Consider the following 22,068-nt stretch of genomic DNA (forward strand, 5'->3'; position numbering starts at 1 on the left):
GTCAAGTTTACTCGCAAGTAAGCAAACGTGCCTTGGCAGGTGGTCAGGCCAGGCAAAGAGGAATGTGAAGCCACCAGAATGGTCCTGATCTGATGGAACTGGAGCTCAACAAATGCTCCAGAATGCAGCCTCCCCCGCCCCCCCAAAAAGGATCAAAACAGAGGCTTCAGCTGATAAGGTGAACTTTTCTGAGACCTGCAAAGCCAGGTGGATCCTGACACTGATCTGGTTTAAACAGAAGTTCTTAAATTGAACTGGGCACTGGGTAGGGCTGAAAACCTTACTGGTTTGGGGGGGGGGGGTGTTATTGTAGGCAGGCTACAGAGGAAATTCACTTGGTGGAACAGGGCTTGCTTCCCCTTATTTTATTATTTGTTTTACTTTAATAATTTATCCTTATTTATTTTAATTTGCCTGATGATGTCACTTCCACCATGACATCACTTCTGGTGGGTCCTGGACAGACTGTCATTCTGAAAAGTGGGTCCCAGTGCTAAAAGTTTGAGAACTGCTGCAATAAGGTATTAGTAAGTTGACACCCTGGTGGGGGTGTGTGTGACACCCCTAGTGACTAAAACCACAGTTTGGAGGAATAATACCAACATGTTATATATCAATCAATGTGTAATTTCATGCATACATTTCATGTACTATCTTTGTTCTATCAAAATGTACAGTCAAAAAACCAGTGGGGGTGGGGTATTGACCCACCCACAGCATGGGGGGGGTGACACGCTGGCATCTCGCACCAGGTGATTCGAACCCTAGTGACGCCACTGACCATATCTTAAATTATGATCAAGATTTGCATATTTTCTCTTCTGTCATTTGCAGCTAATGAGTTCCTAACTGAGAAAAAAGGGCTTATTTCTGGTTATGACCTGTTTAATGACATCACCTCCAGACCTCAGCAGATATCATGAATGCTATTTGGCCCGCTGTATGAAATGAGTTTGACACCCCTGGTATAGAAGATTCAATACTCAAAGCACTCCCTAGAACGCTCCCTATAATTAGGGTTACCACAGTGGCTCCCCAACTTTTTTGCACCAGCAGCCACTTCTTAAAATGACACTATCTGGGACCCAACTAGGTTTACCAGACTTTTAAAAAAGGAGAGAGAGAGCTAAATAGATAGAGAGAGAGGTATTATTTCTTTCTATATTTATTTGTAACGAACAATAACCAGAAAAAGACTCTCATTTATCTCCCTATATATCTACACAAGCTTGCAGACTGCAGGAATTCAGCTCCTTGCAGGGCTATCTTGCAAACTGCAGGAGCTCAGTTCTTTGCAGGGCAATTAGCAGGTCCAGTACCTGATTTGTGAATAGCCTCGCAGGGCTTGAGGCAATTACTTATCTTTCCATCACACTCTGGTGAACCACCAAAAATCAGGTCATGACCCACCAGTGGGTCCTGACCCACAGTTTGGGAACCACTGGGTTATCAGATACAAAGGGACAGGTAGTCTGTCCCCCTTTGTGTCTGGCAATCCTATGTTCCCATCACCCTGTGGCGACCCACTAAAACTTGGGTCAAGCCCCACCAATGGGTCCTGACCCACAGTTTGGGAACCATTCGCTTACCAGCTACACCCATAGGTTATCCTTCACAGGCACCCCTAGGTTATCCTTCCTATGACCCACAAATGTTGGTTCAGCTCTCACCCTTTCAAAGGTGACCCAGACAGCACCCCAATCCAAGGCCAGGGGGGCCCCCCACCCACAGGCTCCCCATGCTCACGCCACAGGAACCACACATCACTCTCTGCCTCCCCCACCCTCATGAGCCCCTCATGGGCTGGGGAGGCTCAGACGCCCAGAGAACCAACACGCCCCTCCACAGGGCCAGGCCCGTCCCCTCGCCAGCCCTGCCGAGCTGAGGGACGCTCCTATCTCCCCCCCTCGCTGACAGGCCCCAACAAGGGGCCACAGCACACCGCCACCGTTGCCTCCCTCACACTCACCGCAGCCCACCTCGACGCCTCCACCTCCGGCGATGCTCCGCCGCCGCTTCCGTCGCTGACGTCACCGCGTACGTAAGCAACGTTCTTCTCTCTAACACTCTCTTCTTCCGCCCGGCTCGAGTGGGTTGCCTAGCAACGGGCAGGCCCCACGCCGGCGTGCTCTACTTCTGCGCTGTTGCTGGCCGCCATTTTGATGCGTCGTTCTGAGGGGGTGGGAACCGTCGGCGAGGTGGCAGTGGCGTCCTCGGCACTCTGCGGTGGGCAGCGTCATGAGGCTGCAGTCCTAGCCACACTTTCCTGGGAGGAAGCCCCACTGCCTGCAGTGGGACTTGCTTCTGAGGAGGCAGGCAGAGGACTGGGCTCGCACTCAGGCTGCCACCCCAGCCACACTTTCCTGGGAGGAGGCCCCACTGCCTGCAGTGGGACTTGCTTCTGAGGAGGCAGGCAGAGGACTGGGCTCGCACTCAGGCTGCCACCCCAGCCACACTTTCCTGGGAGGAAGCCCCACTGCCTGCAGTGGGACTTGCTTCTGAGGAGGCAGGCAGAGGACTGGGCTCGCACTCAGGCTGCCACCCCAGCCACACTTTCCTGGGAGGAGGCCCCACTGCCTGCAGTGGGACTTGCTTCTGAGGAGGCAGGCAGAGGACTGGGCTCGCACTCAGGCTGCCACCCCAGCCACACTTTGCTGGGAGGAGGCCCCACTGCCTGCAGTGGGACTTGCTTCTGAGGAGGCAGGCAGAGGACTGGGCTCGCACTCAGGCTGCCACCCCAGCCACACTTTGCTGGGAGGAGGCCCCACTGCCTGCAGTGGGACTTGCTTCTGAGGAGGCAGGCAGAGGGCTGGGCTCGCACTCAGGCTGCCACCCCAGCCACACTTTCCTGGGAGGAGGCCCCACTGCCTGCAGTGGGACTTGCTTCTGAGGAGGCAGGCAGAGGGCTGGGCTCGCACTCAGGCTGCCACCCCAGCCACACTTTCCTGGGAGGAGGCCCCACTGCCTGCAGTGGGACTTGCTTCTGAGGAGGCAGGCAGAGGACTGGGCTCGCACTCAGGCTGCCACCCCAGCCACACTTTCCTGGGAGGAGGCCCCACTGCCTGCAGTGGGACTTGCTTCTGAGGAGGCAGGCAGAGGACTGGGCTCGCACTCAGGCTGCCACCCCAGCCACACTTTGCTGGGAGGAGGCCCCACTGCCTGCAGTGGGACTTGCTTCTGAGGAGGCAGGCAGAGGACTGGGCTCGCACTCAGGCTGCCACCCCAGCCACACTTTCCTGGGAGGAAGCCCCACTGCCTGCAGTGGGACTTGCTTCTGAGGAGGCAGGCAGAGGACTGGGCTCGCACTCAGGCTGCCACCCCAGCCACACTTTCCTGGGAGGAGGCCCCACTGCCTGCAGTGGGACTTGCTTCTGAGGAGGCAGGCAGAGGACTGGGCTCGCACTCAGGCTGCCACCCCAGCCACACTTTGCTGGGAGGAGGCCCCACTGCCTGCAGTGGGACTTGCTTCTGAGGAGGCAGGCAGAGGACTGGGCTCGCACTCAGGCTGCCACCCCAGCCACACTTTGCTGGGAGGAGGCCCCACTGCCTGCAGTGGGACTTGCTTCTGAGGAGGCAGGCAGAGGGCTGGGCTCGCACTCAGGCTGCCACCCCAGCCACACTTTGCTGGGAGGAGGCCCCACTGCCTGCAGTGGGACTTGCTTCTGAGGAGGCAGGCAGAGGGCTGGGCTCGCACTCAGGCTGCCACCCCAGCCACACTTTCCTGGGAGGAGGCCCCACTGCCTGCAGTGGGACTTGCTTCTGAGGAGGCAGGCAGAGGACTGGGCTCGCACTCAGGCTGCCACCCCAGCCACACTTTCCTGGGAGGAGGCCCCACTGCCTGCAGTGGGACTTGCTTCTGAGGAGGCAGGCAGAGGACTGGGCTCGCACTCAGGCTGCCACCCCAGCCACACTTTCCTGGGAGGAGGCCCCATTGCCTGCAGTGGGACTTGCTTCTGAGGAGGCAGGCAGAGGGCTGGGCTCGCACTCAGGCTGCCACCCCAGCCACACTTTCCTGGGAGGAGGCCCCACTGCCTGCAGTGGGACTTGCTTCTGAGGAGACAGGCAGAGGGCTGGGCTCGCACTCAGGCTGCCACCCCAGCCACACTTTCCTGGGAGGAAGCCCCACTGCCTGCAGTGGGACTTGCTTCTGAGGAGGCAGGCAGAGGACTGGGCTCGCACTCAGGCTGCCACCCCAGCCACACTTTCCTGGGAGGAAGCCCCACTGCCTGCAGTGAGACTTGCTTCTGAGGAGGCAGGCAGAGGACTGGGCTCGCACTCAGGCTGCCACCCCAGCCACACTTTCTTCTTTTTATTTATTTATTTATTTATTTATTTATTTAACTATAATAAACATAAAATAGAAAAACAAATACATACATAAACAAAATTCTAATAAAGCAGCACGAGCGAAGCCAAAACATTCCCATACTTATAATCCAAATACATACAGTCCAAACATTAACAAATATTAATCTATACCACTAATACTTCAAAATCAATCTTCAAATCCAAAATACCTCAAATCCCCATCCTCTCTCTGATTCAAAAAATCAATAACTGGACTCCAATTCTTCAAAAAATTTCTGTTGAATTCTCCCTAAGCAAAATTGTTAATTTATCCATCTCCACATAATCCATAAGTCTTACCCACCATTCCTCCACCGAAGGTATACTCATAGTCTTCCAATTTTGAGCATAAAGTATTCTGGCAGCGCTTATCATATACAAAAATAAAACTTCATTTTTTCTTTCCACATAGTCATCTGTCATACCTAATAAAAATACTTCCGGCTTCAATTGTATATTTGTTTTAAGATTGACTGTATCTGTGCATGAATTTGTGACCAATATTTTTTAACTTTTGAACACGTCCACCACATGTGGTAAAATGTTCCCTCTTGTTTCTTACATTTCCAACAACTATTGGACATAGTTTCATACATTTTGGCTAATTTACTTGGTGTCACATACCAACGATAGATCATCTTATATACATTTTCCTTAATGTTAACATTCAAAGTAAATTTTGTCTGTTTTGTCCATAATTTCTCCCATCTGTCCATTGAAAGTTCATAGCCCACATTTTTTGCCCACTGGATCATGCATTCTTTAACCTGTTCATCTTCTGTTTCAAACTTCAAAAGCAATTTATATATTTTAGATATTACCTGGGTCAGACTGCACTTGCTCCCATTGTGGAAGGGATTGTCACTCCCAAAGTGGCCTTTTCAGCCACACTAGATGATGTTCCAAAACCACCTTTCAGAGCGCGATACCATAGTCTCTCGAGACTGAAGGTTGCCAACAAAAAAAAAGCTCATCTGATCTTAATTGTTTCGCCAATATTGTCTCTCCCTCTTCAAAACCATATAATTTTTTATCAATTTTAAATCTTTCTAATAATTGTAAATACATAAACCATTGGCAGTCAAAACCCTCTACAATCAATTCCTCTCAAATAAACAGAAAACTAAAATTTTATCTAAAAAATATGAATGAACAAGACCAATCGAAGTTGATGAATAAGACTGGGTTCAAAGTGGAGAAGAAGATTAAGTATTTAGGTATTATTTTGACAAATATGAGTTGTATGTTATTTCAAAATAATTATGTTAAAGTTTGGGGTGAAATCAAAACAGATTTTGCAAGATGGGAAAGGTTGAAATTATCTTTTTTGGGAAGAATATCTGTAATTAAAATGAATGTACTACCAAAAATGCTTTTTCTCTTCCAGAATATACCAATATTACTTTCTGATAAACCTTTTAAAGAGTGGCAGAAAGATGTGACAGGTTTTATATGGCAAGGGAAAAAACCAAGAGTGAAATTTTAAGATTTTGCAAGATGCAAAAGAAAGAGGAGGTTTAGGACTGCCTGATCTGAAGACTTATTATGCATCATGTTGTTTTCTGTGGCTTAAAGAATGGATATTGTTGCAAAACAAGAAATTGTTGAAGTTAGAAGGATATGATTTAAGATTTGGTTGGAATGGATATCTTTGGTATGATAAGTTGAAAGTGAATATGGAATTCAAGAATCATTATGTTAGACATGCACTGTGGAAGATATGGAATCGTTATAAGAAAAGGTTTTACAACAAAATTCCACTCTTAACTTCACCACAAGAAGCACATTTTGGTTTGGGAACTGTACCAAGAGATAAATGGTTATTGTATAAGAACTTATTGAAATGTAATCAAGGTCAATGTATTTTGAAGTCTAGAGAGGAATTGATTGTAGAGGGTTTTGACTGCCCCAGCCACACTTTCCTGGGAGGAAGCCCCACTGCCTGCAATGGGACTTGCTTCTGAGGAGACAGGCACAGGACTGGGCTCACACCCAGGCTGCCACCCCAGCCACACTTTCCTGGGAGGAAGCCCCACTGCCTGCAATGGGAGACAGGCAGAGGACTGGGCTCGCACTCAGGCTGCCGTCCCTAGATGGCCATCAGCCTAGAAAAGAGGTGCCTAAGGGGGGACATGATTGAGACATACAAAATTATGCAGGGGATGGACAGAGTGAATAGAGAGATGCTCTTTACACTCTCACATAACACCAGAACCAGGGGACATCCACTAAAATTGAGTGTTGGGAGAATTAGAACAGACAAAATAAAATATTTCTTTACTCAGTGTGTGGTTGGTCAGTGGAACTCCTTACCACATGATGTGGTGATGGCATCTGGCCTGGATGCCTTTAAAAGGGGATTGGACAAGTTTCTGGAGGAAAAATCCATTACGGGTTAAAAGCCATGATGTGTATGTACCATCAGAAGGCACTGATTGCCTTCTGCAACAGAAGGCATCTATCTCCGGACCAGATCAGACGGAAAGCTCTTCAACCTCTCCAGACTGAGAGCAAAGTCCAAAGTTCAGCTGAAATGTCTGCGTGACTTCCTCTTTGCCGACGATGCAGCTGTCACTACCCACTCTGCCAAAGATCTTCAGTAGCTCATAGATTGTTTTAGCAAGGCCTGCCAAGATTTTGGACTGACAATCAGCCTTAAGAAAACACAGGTCATGGTTCAGGATGTGGACTCACCTCCCTGCATTACAATCTCTTCGCATGAACTGGAGGTTGTCCATGACTTTGTGTACCTTGGCTCAACGATCTCCGACACTCTTTCTCTCAATACCGAGCTAAACAAACGCATTGGTAAAGCAGCTACCATGTTTTCCAGACTCACAAAGAGAGTCTGGTCCAACAAGAAGCTGACGGAACATACCAAGATCCAGGTCTACAGAGCTTTCGTCCTGAGTACACTTCTGTACTGCAGCGAGTCATGGACTCTTTGCTCACAACAGGAGAGGAAACTGAATGCATTCCACATGCGCTGCCTCCGATGCATCCTCGGCATCACCTGGCAGGACAAAGTTCCAAACAACACAGTCCTGGAACGAGCTGGAATCCCTAGCATGTATGCACTGCTGAAAAAGAGACACCTGCGTTGGCTTGGTCATGTCGTGAGAATGGATGATGGCCAGATCCCAAAGGATCTCCTCTATGGAGAACTCGTGCAAGGAAAGCGCCCTACAGGTAGACCACAGCTGCGATACAAGGACATCTGCAAGAGGGATCTGGAGGCCTTAGGAGAGGACCTCAACAGGTGGGAAACCCTGGCCTCTGAGCGGCCCGCTTGGAGGCAGGCTGTGCAGCATGGCCTTTCCCAGTTTGAAGAGACACTTGGCTAACAGTCTGAGGCAAAGAAGGAAGGCCCATAGTCAGGGAGACAGACCAGGGACAGACTACACTTGCTCCCAGTGTGGAAGGGATTGTCACTCCTGAATTGGCCTTTTCAGCCACACTAGACGCTGTGCCAGAACCACCATCCAGAGCGCGATACCATAGTCTTTCGAGAGTGAAGGTTGCCAACAACAACATGTATGTGCCACCTCCTGATTTTAGAAATGGGCTATGTCAGAATGCCAGATGCAAGGGAGGGCAGCAGAATGAGGTCTCTTGTTATCTGGTGTGCTTCCTGGGGCATTTGGTGAGCTGCTGTGAGATACAGGAAGCTGGACTAGATGAGCCTATGGCCAGATCCAGTGGGGTTGTTCTTATGTTCTTATCCCATCCACACTTTCCTGGGAGGAAGCCCCACTGCCTGCAATGTGACTTACTTCTGAGGAGGCAGGCATAGGACTGGGCTCTGAGGTTGCAATCCTCCCCACACTTTCCTGGGAGGAAGCCTAGTTGACTAGAATGGGACTTATGTGTGAGTAGGCAGGCATAGGAAGCTGTGTATACCCTATAGGCAAAGCAGCACTGGCGTTGGAAAATTGGATAGGATTGGACACTGATTTAACAAATTAATAGATGAAACATTGCAGCCCTCACATTTCATAAACATAAAAGATGAACCACTTAAATATGTACATATTTACAAAAATACACTCAGGGACTACCTTCTGCCATATGCCCATCCAATAAGATCTTCAAGGGAGGTTCAGGTCCACATGCTTGGCAAGGCTCAACTTGGCACAGGTCCACATGCTTGGCAAGGCATGCACATGAGATAGAACTTTCTTTGGATAGCTTCCCCAGATGTGGAACTCTCTGCCTTAGGGCATTTGGGAGGCACCTTCTCTCTTTGCCTTTAAAAATGTGCCAAAGGCAGACCTGTCTTGAGTTTTTGGCTTGTGAGCTGTTCCTTTTTCTACTTCTGGAATGTTTTGTGTTTTTTTTTAATTATCTCTGCTATTTTAAATTGTTCAAGTTGATTATATTGTAAGTTGTTTTGTTGGCCACTTTTGTTGGCCACCTTGGGACTATCTAGTGAAAAGTGGAATAGCAATAAATGGAGCCTAAAAACAAGGAAACACCCATTGAGGAAATGTAATATAGAACAATATTTAGGGCCCAATCCTGAACCCTCTCTGTGCTGGATACCATAAACATGCTGTAAAGCACATTTACGGCACCAGGCAAGTAGGGAGTGCTGGCGCTGTCAGGTGCCAGGCCCAGGACAGGCAGGAAGACAATTTGGTGCCACTGGGGTAAGTTTAACCTGGGCAGCTGTGCTGCCTCAGGTGGGAGGGGGGAGGAACGAGCTATAGCAAAATAGCTGGTGCAGACTTGAGAAGCCCCATTGCTGAGTTTTGGTCTTTCTCAGGGGGAAGGGAACAGAATTCCCCTTCCCCAGGAGACTCCCAGTTCCAGCACCCACTAGATACAGCTGTTGTGGCGCTGCTACCCCAGTAGGCACCAGGAAGCTTGACTGGATTGGACCAGGAAGGGTTGGGCTGCCCAGCATTCTTGACTGTGGAATGAAGGGATCGGACCTCATTCTGCAAAGACACATAGCCAAGAGCACTTTTTTTGTACTCAGTAAGAATTCTTTTTATTCCTACACCTGTGATTTCCCTTTTTCTACTCATCTGGGACCTGATGTCTTTTAGTAGCTGTCCAACAGGCAGAAATTCAGTAGGTGTAGCTTTTATCCTTGCAACTAGTCTGAGAGGAAGGTTAAGTTGAGAGTGTGGTCCATGGTTAACCAATGAGTTTCATGGCTGACCAGGATGTGAATGAAACAGCCCAATTCTATCCAGTTTTCCAGCACCGGTGCATCCATGCCAAGGGGCCATGCACTGTGAGTGCAATCACAGAAGCCTCCTCAAGGTAAGGGAGCATTTGTTCCTTTATCTACATTGGCTGCAGCTACATTGTACATTGGCTACATTGGCTGCAGTGGTGCTGGAAAGTTGAATAGGATTGAGTCCTAGGACTTCTTGGCATTAGTTCATACACTCTGTTCACTACCTTCTGTCCTTTGGCCAGAAAGTTATTTATCCCTTACATTTTAAGAAATCACACCACAGCAGCACCATAAACCTTTCAACCTTTATAGAGCAGATGCCTCTGAAACAGATGTCATATGAGTAATATAGGCAAAAATGCCTGCTTTGCTTCTGCTTGAATTAGATCCTTTTAATACCAAACTGACTCATCACCTTCAAAACACTGGAAATGTTTGTTTCTTTTCTGTGGATGGGTCAGGAAAGATGGGTGTGCCCCACAGAATATTTTTTAATAAAATGGCCCATTGTTTTCAACTTGGGGGAGGGGAACCTAGCAGGGAATTCCTTTTCTACCATGAGGGACTATTTGTGGAACACCCTGATAAAAAAATAAATTTACTGACTTTGGCATGAGGTGGGTAGTGGGTTGATCAGTTGAATAGTCCAGTGTTGTCAGTTGATCCCTGACAAATATTCCATGTAGCCAGGGCACAGCATCCCTTATGTAAATGAAAGCCTTAATATGAAGCTGCCTTGTACTCCACCATTGGTTCCTATCCCCTTTCTGTATATTTTGACTGGTAGCAGCTTTCTCAGGGCAGGCAAAAATTTTAATAGGAAATGACAGAGAAGAACTGAACCTGGGATCACCTCCATGCGAAGTATGTGATGTACCCCTTTGGTTATATGACCCCTTTGGTTTTTTTTATTTCATTCTAATGTCAGCTGATAGCAATAGCAGGCGTGAGGATCTTTTGCATCCCAGCCCTACAGGAGTCAGGGTCATGCAGTCTTCTGTCTCATTTAGGACAGGAACATGCACCCTCTGCTTCTTTCAACTCTCCCACTACCCCTGTGCTGTAACTGTAGATATCTGAAAAAGGTTCAGAAAGGGATCATGAAACACACACCAGAAATCATCAAAGAGGTACAGGTTCCAATTTGACAGGTAGCCAAAATTTTGCTGGCCTGGTTAGACTCTTAGGGCCCAATCCTATCCAACTTTCCAGCTCCGATGTAACAACAGTGCTGTACCGTTGTAAGGGAACACATGTTTCCATACCTTGAGAAGGCCCCAGTGACTGCCACTCCATCACAGGATGTAGCACGCACCCCACTGGCATAACTGCACAGGCACTGGAAAATTGGATAGGATTGGGCCCTTACTCTCTTGACTGGTTGTAAGAATTGTAAAATGCAGAACCAGAAAAGTTCCAATCAAGCAGTTTTAGTTATTCATGAGCGTTTGTGCCCTGTCATAGTTTACAGTGTGTGCACGATACGTCCTAATAAGGCATTGCATAAGAGTAGTGACTGCATTTTTCATGTAGTACACCACATCTGCTGTCAAAGGTTTCTCCATGCACATTCTGTTATTTCCCACTGCCATACCCTAGTAGTGAACTATGGAGGTGCCAGACACCATTTTGTGGAATGCACTTTGTACGTTTGTGTGGGTCTCCCAGATGGAATGCCAGTCAGTCATGCCATCTTTGTATGTAACCACAGACCATTACAATGCAGAGCTTAAACTGGAGTAACAAAAACAGAGAGCTGCACATAAGCAGTCCAGTCAAACACATTCATGTTTTTTTACAGTGGCAAAATCCAAGGGATCATGATTAGAAAGATACCAGGCTTTCCAAAACCTAGTGAAATTATCCATTCGGTTAGATTATCTCTGTTACACAGAAAAAGAAAATGACTATATGAACTTTTTCATTGCCCCAAGAGTCTTTCATGGCTTGAAAATGCAGTTTCACTAAAGTTTTCCTCAAAAGAGAGAGAGCAACAGTTCCAGAAAGTAGTTTTGCTATATATGATTCTGTTTGAGCAAATTGCTATTATGAAAAATTAATGGCCTGAATTAACTAAATTTAAGCCTCATCCCAAAATAAGCCCTTATCTTTACCAAACACATTATCTCTAATCATTTTCTTAGCACTACTATACTAATAATTTTCTTTATTTCAGAAAATAGATCATACTCTAACATTAGTTCTGTCTTTCAAGATGTTGGCAACCATTTAATATAAAAAGTGATTATACCAATTTGCTAGCAAGTAAATGTTCTACTAAGCATTTTGTGGTGGCGTGTGGTTGTCTGGCAATTTTTGTAATTGCAGCCCGTAAAGAATGAACACCTTGTGTATGCTGACCTTTATTAATGGTAGCCCTGTGACTGTTCTTCCTGGAGCAGTCCATATGCCTCTAGGTGGACATGTGAACTGCTTTTCCTGCAGTTTTTATCATGGATGCTTTGGGATTTTATAAAGTGTATCAGAGCTGGGATGCTTATGCTTGCAAGCTGTGTAGTTGGAATCCTAGTCTGTAATTCTGATTGGCTGGAATCCTTGGTGGGTGGACCCTCTCTTCTTTGCTGAAATCACTACTGGGAAAGTCAGGTATTGACCTACCTTGGAAACTGGGATTCTGAGATACAGTTCCTACTGGTTAGAATTGCAGGTGGTCAAGTCATTCCAACCAGACTAGAATTGTCTGATGCCACCTGCTGGACTCACCTGTGTTGCAGTGCTCTCAATTTACATATGGGAATGCTGATCGACTATGGGCCCAATCTTGTCCAGTTTTCCAGAGCTGATGCAGCCATGCCAACTGGGTTTGCACTGCATCCTACAGTGGAGGGTCAGTCATGGGGGCCTCCTCAAGGTAAGAGAATGTTTTGTTCCCTTACCTTAGGGCTACAGTGTTTCTGCATCAGTGCTGGAAACTTGGATAGGATTGGGCCCTATGTCTGTAGATCACTTTTGACTAGGACCCAAAAGAATGCAGAATTGGTGCACCTAGGCTAGTGAGGACTTACTTTTAGATTCAAGGCAGCTCTCATACCGTTTTGTTTGCTAACTTCAAACAAATATCATTGTTTTACCCTATCTTGGAGGAGGGGAGATCACTACCCAAACATTGAAATTGGGGTCCCAGGTTTTCCTAGATGGAACCTTGAGCTGAAGTAATAGAAAGAGGATAACCCCTGGACCCTAAACCCAGCCATGGGCCTGACTTGGGTTACATTTGTGTTTGTCATGATTAAAAATCAAATGCTATGTGAGGCTGAATTAAGATGGATTCTGAGGACCGCTTGACTCATAACTTTTAAGCTTAGAGAGGCATTGAAGAGAATACATCCTTGTCTTTAATGTGTGAAAATCTAAAAGGCTAGGGTAACATTTGCTGCTTTTGAGGAAGGGTTTGTGTTTCCTTCTCCAGTTTCCTCAAGGAATACCACTTGTCCAGACCAGAGCAATGGGCAGCCATACCAAATCTAGAGTTGGAAGGTGCGTCCTTCAGCCTGATGTCCCTGAGGATGACTGTGGATGTGGGGTGAGGACATGGAGCTGCAGCCTGAATGCAGCAGCAACAACTGATGTTGCTTTGTCAGTCTGTGTGTGTGTGTGTGTGTGTGCTTTTACAGCCCTATGCTGCACCCAGTCAGCTCCATAGCTAAGCAAGGATTTGAATCTGGGATTCCCACATCCAATCTTGACCATACCTAGGCATTACAGCACTATATATTTAAGCACTAAGTATTATACCTTCACTGTTTTGTACATTATTGTGGTTAGTAAGGAGAATACAAGGTACACCATGCCAGAGTTGCTTGCTGGGGACAAAGAAAACAACACTATCAGATTTGCTTACAAAACAGCTGTTCATAAACTGTTGCTTCATACTGGAACTCTTGCATACTGGAATTTTTTTTCTGAAACATATACCCCTTTTCCAGTTATTAGGAATTGGCCCTGATATTTTCCTTTCTTTGGGTGTCCCCAGAGGAAGGAAGAATTATAAGCATGTACCAAGGAGGCATCTCTTGCTATTTTTAATGACTGTACTAGAAAACTGCCAGAATTACCTTCAGATCACCCCATTGCACAGATCCAATCCAGGATTTGATTTCATACTCCAGAAACTGCAACCACTGTTAAGGTAATAGTTAATAGTAGCCATAGCAGGCAGCTTGTTCCTCAAAGACCTGCTATGCCTGCATCACATATCAAAAAGGTTTCCCTTTTAATTCAGACTGGGAATCAAAAGTGTGTCTGAGCCAGAAGTGCCTGCCCTTGTGAGCACATCTCTGTGGCACATATGAGCTCAGTAGCATAGCCAGCTGTGACTGGTGAGTGATCTAAGCCACATGTGTTCTGAACTGCCATGGTGCCTTTAAAAGGAAATACTAAATCTTAGAGCAGGCAAAAGGCAGAAGTCTCTTGGTTATCACAGCTGTGCTGTTCAGCTGTTTCCAGCCAGCTACTCTTGAACATTTCCAGTTGTGCTTAGATCTGGCCAGATTTCCTCCAGCAGCATTGCACAAAGCATTTATTGTTTTGCTTTGTTTTGTTTTTTCCACCCTGCTGGATTCCCCCAAAATCTAGCTAGGAATCCCTGCCTTCCAGCTGTCTACCAAAAGCAGAGGCTGTTGGAGCTTTGGAGTATTGCATTCCTCTGTGAGTGAGTGAGTAAACCCTGCCTGTGCTTGCATGCTAAAGCTGTTGCCTCCTCTCCATCTATTTTAATCATTTCAGAAAAAAAGGGGTGGGTCCAGCAGGCATTTGGCAAGAGGCTTTCCTCCACTTGGGGTGGAGTCAGCCAATGGCTTGGGAGCTTGGAAAATTTTGCAGGACAGTTTCCCCGGACAGCTTTGCAAGTGTTGTGCCATTTCAGTTGAAGCACACATCTACACGCTGTGCTTTTTGCTGCTGGCTTGCCTCCCAGATTGGAGAGATCTCGGATTCAGCCTCCCCTTCCCTCTCTCTTGTCCCTGCAGTGTCAAACTTCTCCGGGCTCTGCTAGTCAGGACTCCTGAGCAACCATGGCAGACACTACCCTCGAGATAGTTGAACAGCCAACAGTCTCTGAGGCCTCAGAAGAACCTGCAGGTGAGGAGCCCATCAAACCTGACCAGATCAATGGTGTCATGGTGCTCACCCTTCTGGACAAGATCATTGGGGCTGTTGATCAGATCCAGCTGACCCAGAGTCAGTTGGAGGAGAGGCAGCAAGAAATGGATGGAGTGGTGGCCAGCATCCAAGGGGAACTGGCCAAGCTCACTAAGGCCCACACTACTACAAGTAATACAGTCAACAAGATGCTGGAGAAGGTCCGCAAGGTCAGTGTCAACGTGAAAAGTGTCCGGCAGAACCTGGAAAAGCAAGCTGGGCAAATCAAGAAGCTGGAATCGAATGAGGCAGAGTTGCTGAGGCGTAGGAACTTTAAAGTCATGATCTATCAGGTAAGGTATCCTTTGGTCTGTTCCATTCATGTCTTTCCAGTGGGTAGCAAGGAGCCTCTAGCAAAATGGTGTCTCTTGCTCCCTATATGGGGTTTCCTAAAATGCCAGTATTGCAACATGCTATATACAGAATCTTCAGGACTTTAGTCACTGCTGAAATCTTGAGGAAAGAGAATGTTGGATGTTAGAGTGTAATGCCCAAGATTCTGCAAAGATTTGACAAACTGACAAACTTGGAAGAAATTGGCCGAGTATTGTAGAATGTGAAACATTTGCCATTGCCTACAGAGGCAGGGAGCCAACTGGTGTCCTTAAAACTACAAAGAGTTGGAATTTCTTCTCAGTTTCTCTGACATACATGTTGAGACAGTAATTTGGGAAAACATGTATGTTTTACTGCCCTCTTCTAAAGAAGCTGAATGGCAGATAGTGTACTCCTGCTTATTGAGCTGGGTGACAACACTGTTCCTCCTGGCTTCACATTTGTTACTTTGCCTGCAGAAGTAAACCTCGTGCAGTGTGGGCTACAGATTCTTTCGTCCCTGACCCTTCAGTTCCTGGAGCTGTTTGCTGTTTCAGTGAGAGGCTGCTTTGTTCTGCTTTGCAGCCCTCTTTCCAGCATGCTTCTAGGCCAGCCTTCAGATCTCTTAATATCAAACAAACCAAAATATGCCCTTCCAAGCCAGGCTTCCTCTTCTGTGGTGGTCTGGGCTCTAGAGCCTTTTGGGGAGGGGAAACATGGTATCATGAGATAGGTTAACTGCACCTTAGGGATAAAAATGAAGAATGCTGGCATCGCTCAAAATGTTCTTGGGACAGAAAACCTGCAAAAATATTGCTACGTTTCTTACAACTGCTACATGAAAGGGGATCTAGTTATGTCTGGTTGAAGAATCTGGCAAGTAGCTGACCAATATATCCCACTGATTCACAGCTTGGGCATTCTTAATTATATCATGCCTCACAGGCGGGAATACTCCAGTATAGAAGGGTTATGAGCACCACGAAACTAGGTTTATAAATACACTTAATCGGAAGCTCTGTAAATAGTGTTGAGGAAAATTTGGGCCTTGCTAGTTGGAAAATTGTGGCGAGAATAAAACACATTGCAAAGGAAAAAGGAGGAAACGAATAAAAATCTTGAATCTGTTTGCATTTTACAAATATTAATACAAACACGTACTCTTTCAGCTGAAGAAGTTCATCTCCTTTCAGTTGGAGACTAAACCATCTCCAGGAACAAAATTCTCTTGAGTTTTTATGGAAGCAGAATCAGCAGCTTGATTTTGAATAGGTGTCAAACAGCAGGGCCAGGTTATGGAACAATGAACCTTGAAATCAATAAAGTACCCTCAAGTGGTGATTCTATTATATATTGGATTAGTGTGGTACAGTGGTTCAAAGAATGAACTGGGAGCTAGCAGGTTCCTGGGTCAGATTGCTGCTTAGCCCAGAGCCAGCAACTAATTGTTATCTGTAACATGGAAACAATAATATTAATAGGATAGAGTTGTTATAATGGTTACCAAGATGTTGTATGTGAACTGCTGAGAGAACTTAGTCATAAGTGGTTATTAAATATTAAGGCTGCCATCCTGTGCATACTTGCATACTGTGCAAGTATGCCTAGTAGTGAACCTCACTGAACTCAGTGGGGTTTGCTTCTAAGAAAACATGTGTACAGTTGGACTGCAGGCATTGTCATAAGAAGAGAGACCGTGCTGTGCAGTGGTTAGAGCACCAGACTAGGGGTGAGGAGACTGAGGTTCAAATCTCCACTTAGCCATGAAGCTCACTGGATGTCCTAGGGTCAGTAACAATTGGCCTGTCTTAGCCTACCTCATAGGGGTGGTGAGATAATAAGATGAAGGGTAGGAAAGATTGTATATGCTGCCATATGCATCTTGAAGGAAGGGTGGGATATAAATAAATACATAATTTTTCTTCATTGTAAATAGCGATCAGATGGTGGTGATAAATTCTCAAACCATGCAGATATTGGATCTCCCCTCCCCCCTTTTGGTATTTAATAATCGGAACTATCCAAGAAACATCCCAAGAAGATGACTATGTCTGAAGCACGTATTGCCAAAAAGATAAGTAGGAAGGCTTCAGTCTTTTAAGTTATTCTTTAGTGATTCAGGTAGCTATCCAAAAATAATATACTTTTACTATTAGTATTATTTTCTAATTTCACCTCATCCCTGATAGCCAGGGAACAGATCGATTTTCAGGTACTGAAGTGGGGAAACTTGATAAAGATAGAGCCTTTGGAAAGGTGTAAGCCATGCAAAAGGAAAATGGAAGCTAGGGGTGGTTTTTCCTGTAATTCTTCAAAATTACTTTGTATAATGCTATGATACCCAGTATTTTTATTTATTATGTTTTATATCTTACCTTTCCTTCAAAAGGCTCAAAGAAGGATGTTAGCCTTATGATAACCTGAAGAGCCATTGTTTTTCAAAGCCATCCAGCAAGCTTCCTGTCTGCACTGAAAATTGAACTCAATTCCCACTTCCAAACCCCATGCTCAACCCATTGCACCCCTCTGGCTATGAGAAAGAGGAATCAACTCAACATCAAGATGTAAGTTTGCTTACATCTTGGAGTCTGAGGTTCAGATTCTGACATTGCCTGGACAGCCTTAAGCACATTGCTCTGTCTCATCCTTAATTAGTCTATCTCTAAAACAGGAATAATGAGTGACCAATTCCACCAATTGTTGGGATAATGAGGAAAATTAGGAGGATAATTGTGGTGGGTAAATGAGCTAGGGATCAGAAAGCACTTTGTATTTGCAGAAACAAAGAATAAATGCAACCCCAGTGAGCAGGCAGGCTGTGGGCAAATGAAACTGGCCTGCAGCCCCTTTACACAATGATTGGTCACAATGAGGCCCTGGAAAAAGCTGGTGCTGTATATATTCCAGAACTTTGCCCTGTTGCAATAACTTTTCTCTTCATACAATGGGAGAAAAATAGTTTTGCTTTCAAAGGGGGATTTTTTCCCCACTGATGTCAGCCTGTACATTTGCTCTGGACATTTCTCACCCTGCCTGGCACTTTGTTTTGTTTCAAAATTGCTTTCTCTTGCAACCAAAAATAACTTGCTGTTCAGGCTGAGGATTGGACTATGCTATAAATGTGCTAATGTTCTCTGTACAGTAACTATAGTGAAAAAACCATTTTGCCAGTTGTGTGGGCTAGTCATCTGCAGACTACTCCCTAGAACTGGAGGGGAACCCACCTGTGTGAATGTATGCGTTACGTGTTGGGGCTGGTATTTTTGTGGCCAAGCAGAGTTGGTGCCTTGATGTGGATGAATTATTCTTGTCTGCCACATCAGAGGTGGCAGACATCCACATGAGTTATTAAAGAAGTTGTTTACATGGGTGTGACCCTGTGAATATTGCAGTATTTATGATATTGCTTCATAGGCCCATTAGAATTGGTGTATCAACATGCATGAGCACTGGGGGCTTGAGGTGGGCCTGGTACTTGCTTAGCCTAGCATTTTCAGAGGACAAAGCCTGTCCTTTCTGTAGCTGGGACTGAAAGGTGAACAGGAACGGCAAGAAAAGTAAGTGTACAAACCTTTACTTCTATTACTCTTTGCTACCCAAACACCTTCAACATATTGACTGAAGGTATAAATCATCACCAAACCCTGCCCTACACAAGCCCCATTACCTGTGGGTATAAAGGAACCTGAAACATGCTAAGCAATACCTGGTCAACATTTATAGGATCAGAGAATATTAGCGTTGGAAGTGATGTTAGAGATTTTCTAGTCCAGTGGTTCTCACACATTTAGCACCGGGACCCACTTTTTAAAATGAGAACCTGTCAGGACACACTGGAAGTTATGCCATGACTGGAAGTGACATCATCAAGCAGGAAAGGTTTTAACAATCCTAGGCTGCAATCCTACCCACACTTACCCAGGAGTAAGTCCCATTTACTGTCATTGTTAAAAGAATATGCATAGTAGCTTGTTAAAAGTGCAGGTCTGTAACATGTCCCCAAATGCAGTCACGTACCATGGGAGCATCAAGTCTAATATATCAAAAATAAAATATTGAAATGAATTGGGACCCACCTGAAATTGGCTCGCAACCCTCCCAGTGGGTCCCAACCCACAGTTTGAGAAACACTGTTCTAGTCCAACTCCTTGCTTGGTGCAGGCTACACTATAGCATCCCTGACAGGTAGCAATTCAGTGATTTTGTGGTTTCTTTTAAAAACTGTGGAATGACAGTTTTCTCTGCCAAAGTGCCCTTTCAGATATTATGCAGTGGCAAACCCAGATTTGCCACCAAAAGTACATTTGGCAGGGAGCCACTGTAAATCCTGGCTCTTTAATGAGTGCTTATCTGTGATATTTGCATTTGCAAACACATGATTGTCCCTACTTTTGCACAATATTTTCAAGCGTACATTTAAAATGTCTTAGAAGTAATTTGTGCATCTACCCTTTGTGAAAAAAATAAGTGTGTGGCATTTATTCTGGATTTAGGCAATTGGAAAGGAGAGTATGATATTCTGATTACTTCTTGTGTTCACACACTTTGGAAATGCTGTTTGCTTTTCTGCCTGTGGAAGAACTGTCCTGAATCATTCCATATCCCCTCTCGCTCCTTCTCCTTATTACAGTCTTATATTAGTCTTTGGCATTGTTTTACAAGATATGCTGTTGATGGGTGTGTGAATTTTAGACACAACTGACACAGATTTTGTTCTTCCTACATTCTTGAATTATAGCATTTCATGATTCTCTGCCATAAGCTTTCAGGGTGCCACCTTTGCCTTGCTAATCTCTCAGTTTTAAAGGCACTGATAGGCTCTGGAACTTCGCACAGGTAGGGAAAGAGTTTTCTTTCTGGATCTCTGCCTGCATGTCTTTGTTCCAGCTGTAAATTTTACATTTCACAAACATTTCGGTAAGGATGGCAAAAGGCTTGCTCTCTTGCTCTTAAGAAGATGTAACCTGGAGGTGAGTCTGAAAATGACATTTTATGCAGTTGGACCCTCAGAGGTTGAGGGCAAGGAAGAGAGAGTGGGACCAATAGGTCCTATCCTTGACCATCAGTAGCTTCACCTCAAGCCCCCTTTGGACTTCATGAATTTCTCTTGGGGTTACTAGCATACCCCCAATCTTTCCAGTAGAACTAATCACTTAGACACAGAACCCCACCTATGATTGTCATGGTTCCAAGTTCTGTGCAATGTAGGAAATATGCATACGCATGCTGGAGTTTAGCACTGAATCTTACATTCTTTATGCTGGTATCTTAGTCACTCAGGTATTTTGATATCTCTTACCACCACATCCATCTCCTGGAGAAAATACAGCTTTTTAATTCCCTGGTATGCATCAGGAGCAAAAATGTGAAAAGGATTTGGCCAGTGCCAGAGAAAATCACAGTGCAACCCAGTTAACTGTGGCTGCAATCCTAACCACACTTTCCTGTGAGTAAGCCCCATTGAACAAAATAGGACTTACTTCTGAGTAGACCTGGTTAGGCTTGTGCCCTGTGTCAAATTCTATTTCACCATTCCCTTTCTCCACCTTCTTCAGTCTTTGTTGTTATGATTCTTTATCAGCCTAAACAGGTATGATGGAATGGTTATATTCTGCAATTTGGGATCTATTATAGTTCTTATGTACAGCCAGCCAGATGTTGGTGGCTGGCTTTGTACTTTCAAATATGAGGTTCTTCTCAAGAATCCCTAGCATGTATGCACTGCTGAAACAGACGCCTGCGTTGGCTCGGTCATGTCGTGAGAATGGACGATGGCCGGATCCCAAAGGATCTCCTCTGTGGAGAACTTGTGCAAGGAAAGCGCCCTACAGGTAGACCACAGCTGCGGTACAAGGACATCTGCAAGAGGGATCTGAAGGCCTTAGGAGTGGACCTCAACAAATGGGAAACCCTGGCCTCTGAGCGGCCCACTTGGAGGCAGGCTGTGCAGCATGGCCTTTCCCAGTTTGAAGAGACACTTGGCCAACAGACTGAGGCAAAGAAGGAAGGCCCATTGCCAGGGAGACAGACCAGGGACAGACTGCACTTGCTCCCAGTGTGGAAGGGATTGTCACTCCCGAATTGGTCTTTTCAGCCACACTAGACGCTGTTCCAGAACCACCATTCAGAGCGCGATACCATAGTCTTTCGAGACTGAAGGTTGCCAACATTTGCATTCTCAAGGACCTAGGATATTCACAGACATTTTTATAATATGTGTGCTGTTCCAAGTAAAGCTGCTTTCTGTAGTTGGTGTGCCATGGTTTTATTCACACCTGGGGTGTTCGTGTGTTTTTCAAAGTCTTTTGGTGGTATTATTATTATTATTATTTATTACTATTAATAAACATTTGTATCCCACTTTCCCTCCAGAGAGTCAGGATTCCTCCCCCAGCCATTATATCCTCACAACAAACAACCCTATGAGGTAGATTAGGTGGCGAGACAGTGACTGGCTCAACATCCAGTAAGCTTCATTACTGAATGGGAATTTGAACCAAGTCCCCTTCTTGCGGTTTTGTCTGACACTGGAACCACTATACCACGCTGTTTCTCAAATGTAGTGCAACAATCTCTCTTATTCGGGAGAATAATTGCAGCTCCTTGGATGCAGCAGAGTGATTTTGAAAAATGAGCTTTTGTGTTATGACCATAAAAATCCCTCCCAATTAGAGCTACAGAAGGCCCTATAAGGCCATGGCTAGGCCCTCTCCTGGGAGTTAGCTGTAGGATTGTTCCCTTCCATCTATTTTCGGTATCACTCATGGCCTTGAAGCTGCACTTCCCAAGTGAAGCCCAGAGAATTCATCCTTGTGGTTCCCATTGGCTCCACTTAACCAGCAGCATCTTATGATAGTAACTAAACTGCTCACTAAATACATTCAAAGTTACTTTTCCATTTATGAAAAATGTTCTGTATCCAGATGCATAGTATTTCTCCTCCCCCTGACAATGCAAAATCTGGTGATTAATTATTACCATGGCGCTGCTCCTACTGTTTATTTTAAAGCAGCAGTGGCTGGCAATTTGGCCTTGCTGGAATGCTGTTTGCATTGTCT

General features: G+C 45.6%; 2 protein-coding genes across 3 annotated transcripts in view; one reads left to right on the forward strand and one right to left on the reverse strand.

The window, feature by feature from the left end:
* The window catches only part of ATP6V0A1 (ATPase H+ transporting V0 subunit a1), a 57,991-nt gene extending 55,889 nt beyond the window's left edge, over positions 1–2,102 (reverse strand). For both annotated transcript variants that reach the window (XM_066628297.1, XM_066628296.1), the window contains exon 1: positions 1,970–2,102. The gene's annotated coding sequence lies outside the window, so the exon portion shown is untranslated. The remainder of the gene's footprint in view (positions 1–1,969) is intronic.
* A 12,284-nt stretch (positions 2,103–14,386) lies between these two features.
* The window catches only part of CAVIN1 (caveolae associated protein 1), a 33,101-nt gene continuing 25,419 nt past the window's right edge, over positions 14,387–22,068 (forward strand). Inside the window, exon 1 of the mRNA XM_066626923.1 lies at positions 14,387–14,988. Within this exon, the coding sequence (XP_066483020.1) occupies positions 14,569–14,988 (420 nt within the window). The 5' untranslated portion in view covers positions 14,387–14,568. The remainder of the gene's footprint in view (positions 14,989–22,068) is intronic.

Source organism: Tiliqua scincoides, chromosome 5, assembly GCF_035046505.1.
Source record: "Tiliqua scincoides isolate rTilSci1 chromosome 5, rTilSci1.hap2, whole genome shotgun sequence".
Classification (NCBI taxonomy): domain Eukaryota; kingdom Metazoa; phylum Chordata; class Lepidosauria; order Squamata; family Scincidae; genus Tiliqua; species Tiliqua scincoides.